The sequence below is a fragment of the Lithobates pipiens genome, unplaced genomic scaffold (assembly GCF_037356315.1).
Source record: "Lithobates pipiens isolate NorthernLeopardFrog02 unplaced genomic scaffold, aLitPip1_a1.2 Scaffold_16, whole genome shotgun sequence".
In the NCBI taxonomy this organism is placed as follows: Eukaryota; Metazoa; Chordata; class Amphibia; order Anura; family Ranidae; genus Lithobates; species Lithobates pipiens.
The window spans coordinates 257,172,212-257,192,859 of NW_027507748.1; the positions used below are offsets into that span (position 1 = coordinate 257,172,212).

At 47.4% G+C, this 20,648-nt stretch overlaps 1 protein-coding gene across 2 annotated transcripts in view; it reads left to right on the forward strand.

Annotated features, from left to right (window-relative positions):
• Window positions 1-20,648, forward strand: part of PM20D1 (peptidase M20 domain containing 1) — a 585,406-nt gene that overhangs the window by 501,386 nt on the left and 63,372 nt on the right. For both annotated transcript variants that reach the window (XM_077481325.1, XM_077481324.1), the window contains one exon: window positions 2,633-2,732. In XM_077481325.1, the coding sequence (XP_077337451.1) occupies window positions 2,633-2,732 (100 nt within the window). The remainder of the gene's footprint in view (window positions 1-2,632; window positions 2,733-20,648) is intronic.

Here is a 20,648-nt window from a genome sequence, read left to right on the forward strand (position 1 = left end):
CTGTCAGTGGCAAATGGTTTGTCTAAACCAGACGTAGGTGTGTTAAAGAGGTGGAGATCTACCTGAACAACATGGAATAAGTCAAAGATTACTGCGCACAGTGTCTCCCAGTGTTGCCTCCTCACACCCAATTTAAACCTCTAATTGACATACTACCGTATCACAACTGCATGCACTGTACGGCAATTATGGTTTTAAATCTGGTGTTCAAAACCCTATTTACTCGATCCCACCAGGAAGCCGGCACTGCACACGGCTGATCACAGGCAGTGAGAGATGTCCCGATCTGTGCAGCTGTGGACTGGCAAATGTCTCAATGCCTGTGATTATGATTAGCCGTGTGCAGTGTTGGCTTCCTGGTGGGATCGGGCCTGAGCCCATCTCTATTCTTCATCACCTGTCAAATGCAATAGGATTAATTTTCAGGGGAGCAGCAGTGCCTGCTGCACTTGTGAAAGAGCCCTTAGTTGTATTTGGCAGCAGGACCCTTTGTGCTCGTTCACATGTAAAATGGGGGGGGGGGGGTTGTGGGGAGTTTGGTAAAACCATGTGGTTGAGCCATAGTTTTACCACCCCAATTGGCTGCAGCAGCCAAAGGTGTACACATGCCACAGCAGGAATTAAACCCCCTGTTGCTTTTGGTGGGTGATCCCACCTGCCAATTGCGACCCATTCAAGTAAATGGGGGCAAAAATGCATTTTTCTGCGGTGTCCAAAGTGTTAAAGCAGGTGGTGAGAAAACAAAACATGCTGCTTACTTTAACACCTTGTTTGCTGTACTCACAAGGTTGCAGGGCACTTGCAGAGTGGCCTCATTTACTTGAATGGGTTATGCATGGCAGGTTCTACACCCACCAAGCTCGACAGGGCGTATAACTCTTGCTGCGGCTGTGACATGTGTACCCCTGGCCACTGTGGTTAAATAGACTGCTGTTGGGGCGGGGGGAGATAAAAATATGTCTTAACTATGGGGTTTTACCACCCTCCTAACTGGAAATGTAAATTAACCCTCCCTTTAAACCCGAACACATATGAATTACACAAGTTCTGAGGCTAATTAAATATAGATAAGGCAACAAGTGAGTTTAATTACCACCTTAATCAGCCACAGAACCTGTGTAATTAATATGTGTTCAGGTTTAAAGGGATGAAGTGGCTTATTAAAGGGGGCTCCCGGATTCCGATAAGCCCCCCGCCCGCACACCCTGACAACCAACGGCCAGGGTTGTCGGGAAGAGGCCCTTGTCCTCATCAACATGGGGACAAGGTGCTTTGGGGTGGGGGGGTGCGCGCCCCCCCTTCCCCAAAGCACCTCCCATGTTGAGGCCACGCGGCCTGGTACAGCTCGGGGGGGGGGGGGCGCTCGCTTGCTCATCCCCACCCCCTTTCCTGACTGGCCGTGTTGCGTGCTTGGATAAGGGTCTGATATGGACCTGGGGGGACTCCCACACCGTTTTTTCAGCGTAGGGCTTCCCCTTTAAGTCCATACCAGGTGACGGGGCCAGCGTCGCTTTATTCGCTGGTCCCGGCTACCTGGAGCCGCTCTCAAAATGAACAGACTTTCCTCCGTGTGTGTGGGTAAGTCCGTTCATTTCAAAAGTACGACGGATAAGTCACGTGTGTGGGCAGGTATGCTCGTTTGGACAGTCTGGCGGACTTTACGGCGGTTTGTCCACCAGATAGTCTGATCGTGTGTACGCGTCATTAACCTTACTGTCCTGAGCCCCCTATAAGGCTGCTTTCACACTGATGTGCTGTGGTTTACCTGCATTGCAGGTGCAGTGCATTTGCAACTTTCCTGGGTTAGCTGTGCTTTGCCACAGACTTCTATTATATCCTGCAGGTATGGTACACTTTCTGAAAGCACACTAAAACTCCTGCATTCAGAAAGTGCACCAAACCCGCAGGATATAATAGACGTTTATGGTTAAACTCTGCAAACCTGCATGATATAATAAAACTTTCCTTTGGGGAAAGTGGTTAAATTACTATTGAACTCTGGTTTGTAAGTGTTGAACACAGGTCCTAATGGGAGGTGTTGATTGCCACTTTAAATAAGTTGCTAGCAGGCTTAAAGTGGAAGTAAACTCCCCTATCGTTTTCAGCCAAGGAAGCTGCCATCTTTGCCTCTGTTTAATCTTCAATTGCTATGGTGCTGCACATGTGATTTGTTATGACACCAGCCATTGGATGGTTTGATAGTTTGGCTGAGAGCACAGCCAATGTGCAGTTAGAATTCCCGGCATGCCTTTTTTTTTTTTTTTTTAACTGTTTAAATCGATGGGTTTACTTCTACTTTAAGCATGTCAGTGAAAAATCATTAAAAATGGGCTGAGGCGTGTTTGCAACTACACGTGACCGCACCCGCCAGGAAGCTGACTGTGCAGCACTAATCACAGGCAGTGAGACATTTCCCGGACCACCACTGCACAGATTGGGAAATGTCTCACTGCCTGTGATTAGCGCTGCCCAGTGTACGCTTCCTGGTGGGCACGGGCCTGTGGAGTTGCAAACACGCCTGAGCCCATTGTTGGAAATCACACAAAATATATTGCAGCTACTTTCTCAGCAATGGAGGAAGTCCCTTTTTATATGTTTTATTTCACTAAACTAATTATAACTGTTGTTTCAGGTATCTGTATTGGAAATACTGACAGCCGCCATTTTGTCAACTTGACTCACAGCATCTATCGTTTTAGCCCTTTTCAGTTGAGACCTGAAGATTTGGGAAGGTAGGAGGCCAATATGTACTAAAAGAGATATTTTCAATGTGACTTGAGTGTTTGTCTTTTTTTCCATCGTTTATTGAAGGAAACAGCATTGTAGTTTCAACGACAGTGATTATACTGTAGGAGGATTGGACACTAAGCAAAATTAAATAAAGTCAGCTACATCTAATGACTATATTCTTGTATCTGCTATGAAACACAGTTGAGCTTAGTATCCTGAGAAGGCAGGATGTCTCTATCCAATTCTGCTGGATCAAGAGTTGGAATTGAGTTGGAATTCTTTTACTCAAACAGCTGTAGACATATTTATGCTAGATCCATACCTAGACAGGGCTTGCACTGCATGAGGCAGTCTGCTTAGTGCATCATGACAGAACACAATACTGTTTGTTCACCACAACAGTTGTCTTCTGGTTTCTAGGCTGGCTCAAAAGGCTTACCCTCACTTAAAGTGGAAGACAATTCATCCATTTAAGAGTTTAAAAAAATAGTTACATTTCTGGCACGTGACGGAAATGCAACACTCCCATTGTTTGTGCTCTCAACCAAACTGTCAAATCATGCAATGGCTGGTGTCATAGCCGATCACATGTGCAGGATCATGGCAGTTGTAAATTAAACAGAGGCCAAGATGGCAGTTTCCTTGGCTAAAAACAATAAGATGGTTTACTTCCACTTTAAGCCCCCTTGTTTTCTTGGTGCTCCTTGAGGTTGAGCACATTGGTTTGTGAGTGCATGTGGACTGGGCTGTGGGTGCATGTGTGTTGCAAGTACCCGTGTATTGAGTATTAGTGTCAAGAAGCTAGTTGTTAATTTGTACAGAGTATAACCAACAATCCCCATTAAATTAGTGGGTACAATGCCCGGTGAGTGTGGAGGTGCGACTTGGTGTACATCTTGCGGCATGTATACATTCCTTGATCATCCAATTGAGGGAAAATACTGCTGTGCAAAATGCAAGCACATTGTTTCCCTGGAAGCCCAGGTTCTGAATCTAGGGAAGCAATTGCCAACACTGAGAAGTCCCTCCATACTAAAGGAGTGTTGGGATCGTGCTAGGCAGGTGTTGGCAGGAGCCAGCACAGAGGCATGAAATAAAGAGGGGCAGGCGGCACCAAAGCAGAGTAGATGGGTGACAGTCAGGAAGGATAGAGGCCAGTCCTGGTTTGAAACATCCCAATAAGTACGCCCCATTGAGTGACATTGGTGAAACCAGTCAGGGAACAGCACTGCTGGAGCTGAGTGACTTCCCTAGCTGCCAGGAGAATAACTCCTCCAGTGAGGGTGGGAGTAAAGCCACGGGAAAGAAAGATAGATTTTAATGGTAGGGGAACCTGAAGGCGCCGAACTGTATGTTTACCGGACGCTTGGGTTCAGCACATTATGGATCTGGTGGACAGATTACCAGGAGAGGCTGGAGAAGACCTGGCTATCATGGTGCACGTTGGCACCAATGACAGTGTCAGATTTAGATGGAGTGTCCTAAAAAAAAGGAAAGGAAAAGGACCTCCAAGTGGTATTCTCAGAGATACTACTGGTACTTTGAGCCACACCAGAAAGGCAGAGGGAGATTAGGGAAGTAAACAAGTGGCTGCAGAGCTGGTGTAGAAAGGAGGGGTTTGGGTTCCTGGAGAACTGGGGCAACTTCTCAGTCGGTTACGAGCTCTAGAGAAGGGATGGGCTGCACCTAAATGGGGAAGGTGCAGGTCTGTTGGGAGTGAAGGTGGCCGAAAAGTTAAAGGGACTTTTAAACTAGGCCACGGGAGGGGGGGGTCCAGAGGTAGAGATAGTTAGAGCGTTACATATTCCAAGGGGTAGTATTGGGGGCATTATTGGTAGATTGACGAAAGCACTTAAATCTGAGGTAAGTATAGTAACAAGTGCTAGTTGCAACCCCAGAGCACCCAATAAGGAGATAGTATGTGACCGGCCTAAACTACATGGCATGTTCACCAATGGCAGGAGTCCGGTCGGAAGAGATGTGAAAACTAGAGCTACTGTTGTATGAGGAGGATTTCGATTTTGTAGGGATTACAGAAACTTGGTTTGACAACTCTCATGATTGGCTGCCAACCATTCAAGGGTATTAACTATGTCACAGGGATAGAAAGGGTAAAAAAGGGGCAGGGGTATGCCTGTATATAAAAAATGAGGTACTAGTGAATGTGAAAGGGAGGAGGTGGAATCCTTATGGGTAGAGCTACAAAGGGTGGAAACTAAGGGGAAAGTAATACTGTGAGTATGCTATAGGCCCCCTAACCCGAGGGAGGAGGCAGACCTCCTATCACATTTTGGATTAGCGGCAAGAATGGAAAGTGTCATTATAATGGGGGATTTTAATTATGCAGACATAGACTGGATGGAAGGAACCGGACATTCATCTAAAGGCTTGCCAGTTCTAAATGTCTTGCAGAACAATTTCATGGGTCAATTGGTAAATGCACCAACTAGAAACAATGCATTACTAGACCTACTGTCTACCAACAATTCAGACCTGATCACGGATGTGGAAATACGGGGCAATTTGGGAAAAAATAACTATCACAGGTCAATTCGTTTTAGTATTAATCATACAAATAGGAAACACACAGGGAAATGCAAAGACACTGAATTTCAAAAGAGTCAACTTCCCTAAACTACGATCCTTGCTAGAAGATAATAATTGGGATAAAATCTTAGGAACAAAGAATACAGAGGAAAAATAGGGTTGTTTGTACTCACCATAAAATCCTTTTCTCTGTAGTGCACCGACTGACACAGCTCCTCTCTTAGACCACTGGGTTTTTACGCCACCTTCAAGAGAGGACTAGGCATAACATGTTAACATGTAATATAAAAACTAGAACTTTCTCTTCCAATCACCAAATTGCTGAACACTTTGTTCACTTCTATAAGAACCTATACAGCCTGAATGATACGCACCATTTACCAATGAACACACAACGGACACGACTAATTAGAGAATTTTTACAACAATATGGCCCTGCTCCTATAACTCCCGAAACAGCCAATGATCTTGAGGCCTCAATATCCTCACTTGAACTGGATACAGCCCTCAAACACCTAAAACCAGGCAAAAGCCCTGGCCCAGATGGGTTAACATCTGGGTACTATAAATCGTTTATTGACATCCTAAAACCACGTTTCCTAGCGGCATTTAATTCTTTTTCCACGGAAAACCCTCCACCACGAGATCTACTGACAGCGCACATCACGGTAATTCCCAAACCAAACAAAGACGAATGGCTAGTTTCGAACTATAGACCCATTTCCCTACTGAATGTAGACCTTAAAATTTATGCCAAAATTCTAGCTAATCGTCTCTTGCCTCTCTTGCCGGGACTGGTCTCACTGGACCAGGTGGGCTTTGTCCCGGGGAGGGAGGCAAGAGACAACACAATTAAAGCAATTAATATACATAATTGGCTGTCCTCCTCCAAAACTCAAGGATTCCTCCTCTCCTTGGATGCGGAGAAGGCATTTGACAGAGTGGCCTGGGATTATATGCAAGAAACCTTACAGATTATAGGTCTACCTAACAAATTCATTTCCCATGTTATGGCACTATACACCTAGCCGAAAGCCCATGTTAGGGTGAATGGCCACCTGTCGGATGCCTTCTCCGTATCCAACGGGACTCGTCAGGGTTGCCCGCTCTCGCCCATTCTATTTGTTCTCACGTTAGAGCCCTTACTCAATCGTATCAAGGCAAATATTGATATAAGAGGTGTGTCAATGGCAGGTACAGTCCAAAAGATAGCAGCCTTTGCTGATGACATCCTCTTGTTCCTTACAGAACCACATATTACGATACCCAACCTCCTCAAAGATCTAGACTCATTTAAATACATATCAAATTTGCAAATAAATTTTAATAAATCAGAAGCGCTTAATGTATCCCTTAGCAAAACAGCGGTAGAGCATTGTCAAAGAAATTTCCCATTTAAATGGAACAGCTCAGCTATTACGTACTTAGGCATTAAGCTACCTTCCAACATTAAGAACCTATACTCACACAACTACCTTCCTTTACTCCAGACCATTCAAAATGATCTTAAAAAATGGTCCACGGGCATCTTTTCATGGTTTGGCAGAGCCTTGATCGTCAAGATGAATATCTTACCCAGAATGCTTTACTTATTACAAACGATCCCCATTAAGCTCCCCATGGCCTTTTTTAATTCATACAAATCGATTTGCACACAATTCCTATGGAACGGAAAAAGGCCCAGACTAAGCCATGATAGACTAGCAATACCTAAAGCAAAAGGTGGTATAGGCTTCCCAGATATAAGGAAATATTATTGGGCTTGCCATCTATCCAGAATTGTGGATTGGAAAGTACATATCGCTACGAAAGCTTGGGTACATCTGGAGAACACACTTGCACCTATTCCGACGAGACATCTACCCTGGTTGGATCAGAAACACATCCCCATGATCTGTAAACAGCACCCGTTAGTAGCACCTACCTTACATGCGTTTCGATCAGTATGCCAAACACAACATATCTCGTCTCACCGCAGCCCACTAACACCTATCAGACATAATCCAGACTTCCCAATTGGTCAATCTGAGTAATTTCTCCGTTCCATATGGCCACACCCAGAGATACTAGCCCGACACTTTTTCACCAATGGAAATCTTTTAACGCGCTCAAACATGCCGTGCACAGACCCCAGACGACCTATCCCTCAATGGGTATACTTCCAAATTAGACATTTCTTAGTCTCCCACCAGCATCAACCAGACTTTGCTAGATCACTCACTCCCTTTGAATCTCTCTGCGACACGATGGAACCACAAAGACACCTCATATCTAAAATTTACACTCTCTTCTTCGCGGAATGTAATCCCAGATCTCTTAAATCCTCCGGCAGTTGGGAATCAGATCTGGACTTGCATTGGTCAGAAGAGGAGTGGGAAGCCATATTCTCCCATATCCACAAGGGATCTGTCAATGTATCAGTCCAAGAAAATGGTTTCAAAATAGCTGCAAAATGGTATAAAACTCCGTCTCAGTTACATAAATTTTTCCCCCAAGTACCCTCTACATGCTGGAGATGTTCTCAGGAAGAGGGAACTCTCCTCCACATTTGGTGGTCATGTCCCCGTATCCAACCCTTCTGGACAGAGGTTCACCGTCTCATTTGTAAGATCACCACCCTCCCCATTGATTTTTCGCCAGCACAACTACTTCTTCACCATACCTCGATTTCGAGATCGAAATACCAAAGATCACTGGCGCAACACCTCATTAATGCAGCGAGAATGTGCATCCCGGTTCTATGGAAATCCAGTACCCCACCCTCCATCTCAGATTGGTTCCATTGCATCTCCAAGGTAGCTGAGATGGAAGAACTTATACACCAAACGAAAGATTCTCCACTAGGCTTCTGGAAAATTTGGGCTTGTTGGCATCATTTCCGAAACTCATCGGAATACGCATCATTACTCTCCTAAGTCCTGGCATTTATATATTACCTTGTACCATTTTCTTAGGGCCTGTACCTAAAACATACGCCCCTGGCTAGTAACATGTTTATTAGTGTCCTTTCATTGGAAAAATACTCAAGAATGTGAACATCTACTATCCTTGATATTGGGTTAATCTACTATTTTTCACCTTTGTGTTTATATACCTGTAGAGTCGTTTAATGCTCTAAAGTTAGTCAAGTTTTTTCAAAGTATTGTACCATTCTGGGGGATTTTTACACCTCATAGGATTGTCACGATTGAATGACTTGTTGTGTACCTGATGTACTATATTTCTGTTCATCATTCTGTAAACTACTCATACCTTTTTCAATAAACCTTTTTTGGGAAAAAAATAAATAAATTAAAAAAAAATAGAACTTTCTAGTTCCGCCCAAGGGGGTGGTCCCTTAGGTAACAACCCCACAGCCTGCCTTGCAGCTTCAGTACGTCAACAAGCAGTAGAATGTAGAGAAAAATAGGAGGGGCGGGTGCTGTGTCAGTTGGTGAACTACAGAGAAAAGGATTTTACGGTGAGTACAAAAAATCCTATTTTCTCTTACGTTCACCTACTGACAAAGCTCCTCTCTTAGACAATTGGTCCCCAAGGCAAAAGGAGGGGTGGGAAAACAGCATAAAACTTTACCCACAATGGTATAAACTTTGACAAAAACGACAGTGTGTGGTAATAACCAAAACTTTTTTACCCACAAAAAAACAGGGTGCTCCTCAACTGAGAGGCACTACCTCCAAAACGCACCAGAACTGTGGTAACAAATGCAACAGTGCACTACTTAAAAGGTACTGCATTTTTACCAAAAAAACAGGAGAAAATGTAAGTGCAATTGCAATTATACAGCCGCCTGCAAAACTTTGCGGCCAAAACAATGCACTGACATATACCTTGTCGAATTTTGTAAAAGTGTGAACAGACGACCAAGTTGACGCTTTATACACTTGAGCAACAGACGCTTGATGTCGGAAGGCCCAAGATGTTCCGATTGCCCTTGTGGAGTGGGGCGTGATCGGAAAGGGAGGCACCTGCCCCTTCAAGGCGTAGGCCTGTACTACAATCTGTCTGATCCACCTGGAAATGGTGGGCGATGAGACCGCCATGCCTTTTTTCGGACCAGCTACCGAAACACACAAGGAGTCTAACTTCCGAAAGGGAGCCGTAGCAGACAAATACACCCACAGAGACCGGACCACGTCCAGGGCATGAAGGGCTACCTCCTTAGGATGTGTCGGCTTAGGACACAGAGATGGTAACACAATGTCTTTATTGATGTGGAACGCCAAAACCACCATCGGCAGAAAAGAAGGTTGTGGAAGCAACACCACCTTATCCTTGTGAATAACCAGATAGGACGACTTGCCAGACAAGGCCACCAGTTCCAAAACCCTCCTGGCCCAAGTAATGGCCGCTAGAAAGACCACTTTCTGGGAAAGAGTCAACAGAGGGATCTCTCTGATATTTTCAAATGGCGGTTTTTGAAGTGCTGATAACACCAGGTTCAGATCCCGCGAGGGTAACGGTGGACGCACCAGAGGAACTACATGTCAGACCCCTTGAACAAAAGTGCTCACTAGAGAGTGAGACACCAGGGGTCGCTGAAAAAAGACAGCCAAAGATATTTGTCCTTTAATGGTGCTTAAAGTCAATTTATAGTCTACTCCTTGCTGTAGAAACAGCAGGATCCTGGATATAGAAAAGGAGCGAGGACGCGATCCTTTCTCCTCACACATGGAGATGTAGGCCTTCCAGGTACTATGATATATCTTCCAAGAGGAAGATTTTCGTGCTCTCAGCATAGTTAGAATTGCTGAGTCCGAAAGACCCTGGTTCCTCAACACCTGGCTCTCAATAGCCATGCCGTTGAATGAATGAATGAAATACTTGTATAGCGCACAATGCGAACTGAATCGCCTCTAGGCGCTGTGGCAATCTTTGATCATCTGCTAAAAGAGGAAGGTCTTGAGTTTTTTTCCTAAAAGCCAGGTGATTTTCTTCCAGGCGGATGTTGATAGGTAGAGCATTCCATAGCCGAGGCCCTTGGACAGCGAATCTCCGATCCCCCTTAGATTTATACCGGGCTTTGGGCACAAGGAGGAGGTTTTTGTTGGCTGATCGAAGACTGCGGTTTGGTGTGTGATGATGTATTTTCTCCATTAGGTATTGCGGAGCTTCTCTATGCACGCATTTGTGGGTGAGGCAAAGGGTCTTGAACGTGATCCGATTTTTTACGGTTAGCCAATGTAAGCTCCTCAGCGAAGGAGAGATGGATTCCCAGGGTTTTTTTCCTGTTATCAGCCTTGCCGCCATGTTTTGGATCAGTTGTAATTGCGCAAGTTGATATTGTGGTAATCCTATGTAAAGCGAATTTGCGTAGTCCAGTCGTGAATTAATGATTGTTCCAACTACCACTGCTTTGTCATTCTTTGGGATAAAAGGGATGAGTCTGCGAAGCATGCGCAGCAGATGGTGAGATCCACTGACTACAGATCCTATTTGCGCATCCATTGACATTTGTGCATCTAAAATAACCCAGAGACTCTTCGCTTTGGTCTTTGGGGAGATAGTCTGCCCAAAGACGGTTGGTGGAGACCAGGAGGTTTTGGTTGCGGGCTTATGATTTGGGTGTAAGATAAGAAGCTCTGTCTTTGATTCGTTCAGCTGGAGGGAGTTAGTGGTCATCCAGTCCTCTATTGATTTGAGGCAGTTTTCAGGTTGTTGTTGGTGATCTTTTTTTCCATTGATCCGGAAATAAAGTTGCGTGTCGTCAGCGTAAGAGTGGAAGCAGAGATCTGAGCATCTGATGATTTGAAGGAGTGGGCGAATGTAAATGTTGAAGAGAACGGGTGACAAAGGAGAGCCTTGAGGAACTCCGCAGGTGACTGCCCGAGTTTCGGAGAGGAATCTTCCTAGTTTCACTGTCTGTGACCGATTTCCTAGGAAGGACGCGAACCATTGGAGATCTATGTCTTGGACTCCGGCTACTTCTGTGAGGCGGATGAGTAGAGTATTGTGATCTACTGTATCAAACGCTGCAGCTACAGTTAAAACCAGTGATGGTAAATGATGGAGGAGGATGTAAATGGCCATCAGGGCTGGTACATTTCGCTCTGCCCACTGAAGGATGTGAGAGACCTCCCGCGCGGCGGCCGATCTTCTTGTTCCTCCTTGGTGATTGACGTATGCCACTGCCGTGGTGTTGTCTGACTGGATCATGATCAGATGCCCCCCCGAAGTCTTATCGACCATGTGGAGGGGCATAGCCTGATCGCTCTCAGTTCGAGTAGATTGGATTCCTCCACCGAACAGAGGCCCTGGGTTGACTGAACTCCCATTGCTCCACCTCAGCCAGTTAGGCTGCTGTCCGTTATGATCACTGTCCATTTCAGAGGTAGGAACGACTTCTCGGACTGAAGTGTCGGGGACCTCAGCCACCAGAGCAGGGAATCCCTGACTAACTGGCTCACCTGAATCTGCCGATCCAGGGCTAACGGAGATTTGTCCCATTTTATCAAAATCTCCATCTGCAGGACCCTGGTGTGAAACTGGGTATATGGTACTGCCTAGGAGGAGGCCACCATGAATCCCAGAACTTGCATGCAGAAGCGTAGCGATAACCACCTGCAGTTCATCAACAGTTTCACCGCGGCTCTGAGAGTCTGCAGCTTGTCTGAAGGGAGAAACACTCTCGCTTCCATGGAGTCCAGCAGTAAGCCTAGGTACTCCAAATGCTGAGTCGGTACAATCACTGACTTCTTTAGGTTCAACAGCCACCCAAATTCCTGTAGGGTCTGTATAATGATCGCCACATCCTCCTCTAACTCTGAGGCAGAAGATGCTCTCAGGAGATCATCTAGGTATCCCACTATCATGATCCCGCGTTGCCGCAGCAACGCCAGAACAGGAGCCAATACCTTGGTAAAGACTTGGGGGGCTGATGCCAAACCAAAAGGGAGAGCCACAAACTGGTAGTGGGCTTCCCTGACTGCAAATCGCAGAAACCCCTGATGCCGAAGGTACGCATCCTGGATGTCCAAGGACGCCAGGGAGTCCCCTTGATGGAGTGCAGTGACTACTGAGTGAACTGATTCCATTCTGAACCTCTTTACTTCTACAAAATAATTGAGGGCTTTCAGGTCCAAGATTGGACGTACCCCTTCCTTTTTGGGGACTACAAACAGGTTTGAGTAGAACCCCTGGAAACGTTCCAATTCCAGAACAGGTACTATCACCCCGCGACGCAACAGGTCCCTTACCACCCCCAATAGGGCCTCGGCGAGCCGGGAGTACGGGTATGCTGGAGGGGAAGAATCTGTTTTGTAGCCAAGAGAGGAACTCTATCTTGTAGCCTGAGGAAAACAGATCACAGACCCATTGGTCGGACAGCCGAGAGGCCCACCGGGCTGCAAACCCCCGAAGGTGACCCCCCACCCGTGTTGCAAACCTTCATGCACTTTTGCTCGCAGGCTTGTTAGGCTTGCGGTTCCAGGGACGCTTTGGTCCTTCAGAGGTCGTCCTGTCAGGCTGAGGACGCTTGGTCGAATGAAAAAGCCGCTTGTGAACGGAGAATGAGGGCCCTTGCTAGTGTACTCCTACCCCCTGTGGCATTTTTAATAATGTCATCCAATGAGGCTCCAAAGAGCCAGTCGCCAAGGAAGGGAAGATCCGTCAGGGCTTTTTTGGATGCTTGGTCAGCAGACCAGCATTTTAGCTAACCACTGCTGACACTGAAGCCTTGGATAACAGAGGAAGCGTATCCAGGGCTGCGTCACAAATGTACTTTAGGCCTTGCACTAGTTGGTCTGCTAGTGCCACGCAGACAGGAGAAACCTGTTGCTCTCCCAATTCACGGTGCAAAAGTTTTGCCTACTCGGTTAGTGTCTGAGACACAAGTCTGGATGCCAGTACTGGTCACATAGTTGACCCCACAACCATAAACAAGGAACGAGCCACTGCCTTGACCTTCCTGTCAGTGGGGTCCTTAAAGGCAGGAGTCCCCTCTACCAGCATTGTGGTTACTTTGAGCCGACAACTTTTTGAGAAGGCTCTCCTCGAAGGGGTAACACACCGCCATGTATTTGGGGACCAAAAAGGTCCGTTGCGGTCAACCCCATTCCTTGTAAATGAACTTATCAAAAATAAGTCAGATACGGGAACACCTTAGGTGAACGTGCTGGCTTATGGGACCCAAAAGGGACTGCTACATCAGCTGAGGGATCTGCTGGCTCCTGAATCTTCAGGGTGTCATGCACAGCTGTGATAAGAGCTCCAAAAAGTGCTTTGTCGTGCACGGACCCAGACGGGGACTCATCCTCACTGTCCGATCGGTCCTGGTCAGCGTCATCTGAAACGACAGAGCAGGGGTCACCAGCCTCAGCAGGGCCCAAGTCTGCGTCAGAGCTCTCCCCGGAAGACAGGCGGGTCAGGAGCCATTTTTTACCACCTTTGCGCCCATGCACCGCCTCCATCTTGGCAACAAACAAATTGAGGACCGCCGACAAAGCGTCCAGAGGCACTGCACTGTCTGCAAGCAAACCGGTTGCAATTGCCTGGATTGCAGGGGAAGAAACACCAGTTTCAGAAGCCATGCTGACCCTACCCTGTCTGCCACCTGTTGGGGACTTAGGACAGTGATGGTCCCACCCTCCTAATTGCTGCTGGCTGAGCGGCTCTTTTCCGCAGGACTCACCACCCTGACTGGTTCTGCACTGTCCAGCTAGTAGTGCCTGTGTCAGCTCCTAGACACATAGGACACCACACTGCGCTGTGTAGAGCTGCTCTGAATGGTGCTGAAACTGACCAAAACGTGTTCAGGCTTCAAGAAAATGGCCGCAGAGCGTCCAATATAAAGGACACAAAATGGCCACTGAACTACAGGAAAATGGTCAGAGAGCATGCTGCTCCATGCCCCACCAAAGATGGCCACCGAGCACTGTATACCATGAGGGACAGTGAACAAAACAGGCAGATAAATGGCAGTGAAACAGCGCTACAGCGATCAACAGACATAGTCTCCAGGGAGAGACCTACACACATCCAGGGCACAGCCAGCCAGCGCAGTTCCCCCCCCCCCCCCCCCAGGTGAGAGGCCCCCTGGATAGCCCCTGTATATGGCACACCCACTGCTCAGCAGCATCCCCCACAGGGAAGGAGGGGGAGATAGGGACAGGGAGAGAAGAGAGGGAGGTGAGGGACCCCCGAATCGACTACCCAGGGAATGCCCAGCTGCTCAGCCCCACCAAAGCAGGGAGAGCTGTACTTAACAGTCCTGAAGAGCTGGGAGACATTCCATCACAGACCCACTCTCCGATCAGTACGGGTGGCTGCTGGCCTGGTACACTGTGACGCAGACATCAGAAGCCCGGTTATATGTGTGCCCCAGAGCATTTACGCTCACCGTCTGCCTCTGAAGCTGAGGCATGTCGTGGCCAACCCAACGCAGAGCTCCGGTCTGCACACACTCGCTGGCCAGACTGGAGAGACTACAAGGATAAAAGTATCCAGCCTGTTACCCAGCCAGCTGTTGATAGCTGATAACAGGATCTTTAATCTTGCGCAAAAAGCAAAGCTTCTGCAAAAAAAAAATCCACGGACCGATGGGCCCGCAGGGTTCCTAGGGCCTTCTCCTTCACTAGGCAGAAAAAAATTGAAGCTGCAAGGCAGGCTGTGTGGTTGTTATGTAAGAGACCACCCCTTGGGCGGAACTAGAAAGTTCTAGTTTTTATATTAAATGTTAACATGTTATGCCTAGTCCTCTCCTGAAGGTGGCGTAACAACCCAATGGTCTAAGAGAGGAGCTGTGTCAGTCAGTGAACGTAAGAGAAAATGGGTATGCTTTAAGAGCATATTAAGTGCATCCCAAAGGGAAATAAATTTAAAAGCGCTAATAAAAGTCCTGGGTGGCTTAACTCCAATGTAAAAATGCATATAAAAGCAAAGGAGAAGGCCTTCAAAAAATACAAGGCTGAGGGTTTATCATCAGCATTACAACTTTACAAAGAATACAACAAGAAATGTAAGGGTGAAATCAGGGTGGCTAAGATAGAACACGGAATGGCACACAGCGGAGGAGAGTAAAAAAAAAAAAAAAAAATCCCAAGAATTTTTTTAAGTACTTAAATAGTAAAGAAAGTGAGGTCAGATCATATTGGTCCCATAAAAAATGATAAAGGGAATCTGGTTAGGCAAGAATGAAGAGATGGCGAAGGTATTGGATTTATTGTTCTCCTCAGTCTTCACGAGGGAAATGGGGTCCTTCAGTAACCAAGACTGCAATGTTTATCCTCACATCATAGGAAGCACCCTCATGACTAGGGATGAGCTTCGTGTTTGAGTCGAACATATGTTCGACTCGAACATCGGCTGTTCGTCCGTTTGGCGAATACCGAACGTTATGGGTCGTTCGCGCCAAATTCGTGTGCGCTCACGGCCCACAATGCACTGCACCATCGCAGTGCATTGCTGGCTCATGATTGGCCAAGCATGCACTGTGACCCCGCATGCTTGGCCAATCACAGCGCCGGTAGCGAGGAGAGCCATGATTGGCCACAGGCAGGATGCCTGTGGCCAATCATAGCTCAGGCTGTGTAGTAGACGCCCCACGCTATAAAAGGCCGACAGTGCGGCGGCCTTGTGTAGTGTGTTGGCGTCTGTAGGAGTTAGTGGGTGTTCTGTGTACCTTCAACACAGTATACACCGTTCATTATCGGCCGATTTTGCGTTCTTGCTCTTCTGTAGTGGTTGTTGTCCACTACGCCCTGACCGCAGAATACGCCGTTATATCCACCTATATAGCTAGCTATCTTGCTCTTTTTAAATAGAGCTTGCAGTCAGTTGTAGGAGATTGTGCGTGCTGTCTGAGTACCCTGACTGCAGAATACACAGCTTAGGGACAGCACACCGACTGAATCACACCGCAGAGCTCCGCCTGTGCAGGGCACTGCCTCTGTGCGTTGTTCTAAAAGTTCTTTGGTGTGGGCCTTTTTTGAGACGAGTGCATCAGATCGCACCGCTATTTGCAACATATGTCTCAAGCGTATCTCGCGTGGCCAAAACATCAGCCGCTTGGGCACCACATACTTGACCAGACATATGTTGACCTGCCATGCAGCTCGTTGACAAGCGTACCTCAAAGACCCACACCAAAGAACAAAGCTGACCTCTCCTTGCTCCTCATCAGCTGGGATCTCCAACCCCACTAGACCTTTAGTCCTCTCTGAAACCTGCTCTGAGAGGAATGAAGGTGTAGAATGAGGTGTGTCACAGCCAAGTGCTTCCGGGTACTCTGCTAGCAGTACACCCACGTCCGATTATAGCAGGCAGATGTCCCTGCCCCAGCTGCTGGACCGCCGAAAGACGTTCACTCCCAGCCATCCACATGCCCAGCGGTTGAATGCTAGCTTGGCTAAATTGCTAGCACTTCAACTGCTGCCTTTTCAGTTGGTAGACTCGGCCCCTTTCCGTGAGTTTGTACAATGTGCGGTTCCTCAGTGGCAGGTCCCCAAACGCCACTTTTTCTCACGGAAGCTGATTCTGGCTCTCTACCAGCATGTGGAAGGCAATGTCCTTGCCTCGCTGGACAGGGCGGTCAGTGGTAAGGTGCATATTACTGCTGACTCATGGTCCAGCAGGAATGGACAGGGACGTTACCTGTCTTTCACGGCCCATTGGGTCACTCTTCTGGAAGCTGGGAAGGATGCAGGACAAGGTGCAGTAGTGTTGGAGGTTGTTCCGCCACCACGCCTCCAAAATGCAACTATTGGTTGTGACACACCTCTCCTCCACCCCCTCCTCCTCTTCTTCCTCCATGGCCTCTTCCAGTGCTCTGTCCTCAGAACCAGCGGTGCTCCGTAGGCGTTCCAGGGGCTACGCAAGTACGCAGGCAAAACGATGCTATGCCGTGCTTGCGCTGGTTTGTTTGGGGGACAGGAGCCACACTGGGGCGGATGTTTTGTCAGCTCTGCAGGGGCAGGCCGAGAAGTGGTTGACGCCACGCCAGCTTAAGCCAGGAATGGTGGTTTGTGACAATGGCACCAACCTCCTCTCCGCCCTCCGACAGGGACAACTGACCCATGTGCCCTGTGTAGCTCACGTCCTTAACCTGGTGGTGCAGCGGTTCTTGGGCAGGTACCCAGGCTTACAGGATGTCCTGAAGCAGGCCAGGAAAGTCTGTGTGCATTTCCGCCGATCATTTAATGCCTGTGCTCGGCTGGCTGAGCTCCAAAAGGAGTGGAACCTGCCCAAGAACCGCCTTATATGTGACATGCCCACCAGGTGGAACTCAACGTTGGCCATGCTGCAGTGGCTGCACACGCAGCAGAGGGCCATCAATGAGTACCTGTGCGACTACGGCACCAGGACAGGGTCAGGGGAGCTCGGTTTTTTCTCACCACGCCAGTGGGGCATGATCAGGGATGCATGCACTGTCCTGTCACCGTTTGAGGAGGCCACAAGGATGGTGAGCAGTGACAGTGCATTTATCAGTGACACTGTACCTCTTGTCCACCTCTTGGAGCATACGCTGCGTGGAATAATGGACAGGGCACTTGAGGCAGAACAGAGGCAGGAAGAGGAGGACTTCCTTGCCTCTCAAGGCCCCCTTTATCCAGACAGTGTTCCTGCTGTGCCACCCATCACACAGGAAGAGGATGAGGAGGAGGAGGAGGATGATTGTGTTAGCATGGAGGTGGAGGCTGGCACTCAGCAGCAGCAGTCTTGTAGGGATGATTTACAGTCCCAAGAAACACGTGGACTTGTACATGGCTGGGAGGAGGTAGCTACGGATCATGTTGCCCTTAGTGACCCAGAGGACTCCGGACCGAATGCCTCAGCTAACCTACGCTGCATGGCCTCCCTGACCCTGCAAAGCCTGCGGAAGGATCCTCGTATTCTTCAGATCAAGGAGAGGGATCATTACTGGCTGGCCACTCTCCTTGATCCACGGTACAAGGGTAAGGTTGCTGACCTTATCTTGCCATCGCAGAGGGAGCAGAGGATGAGACATCTCCGGGAGGCCTTGCAGAAAGGTCTGTGCAACGCGTTCCCAGAGACTGGGAGGTTACAAACTCCTGGTCCTGGACAACGTGGTGCTGAGGCATCGGTCAGAAGGAGTGGTGGAGAAGGTGGCCGTCTGACCGATGCTTTCAGACAATTTTTTAGTCCCCAGCCCCATGGTATGATCCAGCAACCATCGCCAGCGTCTGATTTACATGGTGCAGGAATACCTAGGGGGAAGGTCAGACTTGGACACCTTTCCCACCGAAAATCCTCTGGCTTACTGGGTCTTGAGGATGGATCACTGGCCAGAGCTTGCACAGTATGCAATTGAGCTACTGGCCTGTCTTGCATCCAGCGTTCTTTCGGAACGCACCTTCAGTGCTGCTGGTGGCTTTGTTACCGATCACAGGGTGCGCCTGTCCACCGACTCAGTTGATCGACTGCCCTTCATCAAGATGAATCAGTCTTGGATTACCCACAGCTACCAAGCACCTGAAGCTGATGTAACCAAATATTTTTTTTTTAAATATCACATCCCTTCAAGACTGCCTATGCTGATGCTGAGTGACTGTCCTGTTATGTTGATTGTATATCCTCTTCCTCCTCCGCTGATATGTTGGAAGAACATTTTTGGTTCTGGGTGATGCCACCAGCCCAATTTTTCTGCCCCTGTTTAACAGGGGCGTTTAATTACAATTTTTGATGCAATGCTTTGCAGCAGGGCTCATTCCTGCACTACAACTAGAGTATATGGGAGAGGTTGCAGTGTCGTGGCACCAGCACCAGTGCCTAAGGCCCAATTTTTCACAGGGGGGCCCATTCCTGTGCCCACCCAGAGTAACTGTGAGGACTTATAGTGTTGTGGCACCAGCACCACAACCACCAAAGGTCAATTTTTCTACCACTGTTCAACAATGGCATGTAATTACAATTCTTGATATAATCGTTCACAGCAGGGCGCTCCAGCGCCCACCAAGAGTCACTTTGAGGGCTTACAATGTTGTGGCAACACCAACACCTTGTTCCGCCATTTCTGAAGAGCATATAGGGCAGGCCCCTACTTTCAAACATCCAACTTACAAACGTCTCCTACTTGCAAACGGAAGGAGACAACAGCAAGTGAGATTAAAAAAGACGGACAGCAAAACAAATTATACAGGGGTGATAACCTTTCCCTATGTTTTCCAAAAAGCCTAAAAACTGATTTTTTGACTGGAGCTACACTTTAAAAATGTACCAGTTGAAAATTACAAACAGATTCTACTTAACACAACAAACCTACACAGTCCCTGTCTTGTTTGCACCGCCTGTATACTGCTGTTCTGAGTATATAGGGCCTGGGTATGGGGTTCCCCTTAATATCCGTACAAGACCCAAAGGGGCTGGTAATGGGCAGGGGGGGCTACCCATGCCATTTTTCTCAATGATTTTCATCCATATTGCCGGAACCAGATATAACATTAAAACCGCAAGCAGTTTTAAATTACATTATTTCCGTTAAATGCCATTTTGTGCAGGGACTGTTCTAAACATGGGAAACACGTGGCACTTCACAGGCATACTATAGACACCCCCCAGGCACGATATTTAAAGGAATATTTCACTTTATTTTTTTCACTTTAATCGTCATTAAAATCAGTGCTCCCGCCAAAACGGCCATTTTTAAAAACATTTTAGGCATTGACCCATGTCCCTTGGGGCAGGAGCCAGGTCCCCAAACCCTTTTTAGGACAGTATCTTGCATATTAACCATTAAAATTAGCACTTTTTATTTCGAACGTTCGAGTCCCATAGACTTCAATGGGGTTCTAAAGTTCGTACAAATTTTCGGTCCGTTCGAAAGTTCTGGTACGAACCGAACTGGGGGGTGTTCGGCTAATCCCTACTCATGACTAACAGAGGACAGAATTAGAAATAGACTTTAAAACTTAACATTAATAAGTCACCGGGACCAGATGATAAAAAAAAAAAAAAAATATTCCTTGGGAATTACAGACCAGTTAGCCTAACATCAATTGTATGCAAGCTTTTGGAGGGGATGGTAAGGGACCATATATAAGGGTTTTAGTAATGACAACTGTATCATTAGCAGTAATCACAATCTGTTAATCTTCTATGAGGAAGTGAGCTGCCATTTAGATAAAGTAAGGCCTGTAGACGTGGTGTATCTTGATTTTGCAAAAGCATTTGATACAATTCCCCATAAACGTTTACTGTACAAAGTAAGGTCCGTTGGCATGGATCATAGGACGAGTACATGGATTGAAAAGTGGCTACAGGGGTGAGTTCAGAGGGTAGTGATAAATGGGGAGTACCCGGAAAGGTGGAAAGTGGGGTCCCCCAGAGTCCTGTCCTGGGACCAATCCTATTTAATTTATTCATAAACGTTCTGGAGGATGGGATAAACAGCTCAATCTCTGTATTTGCGGACAATA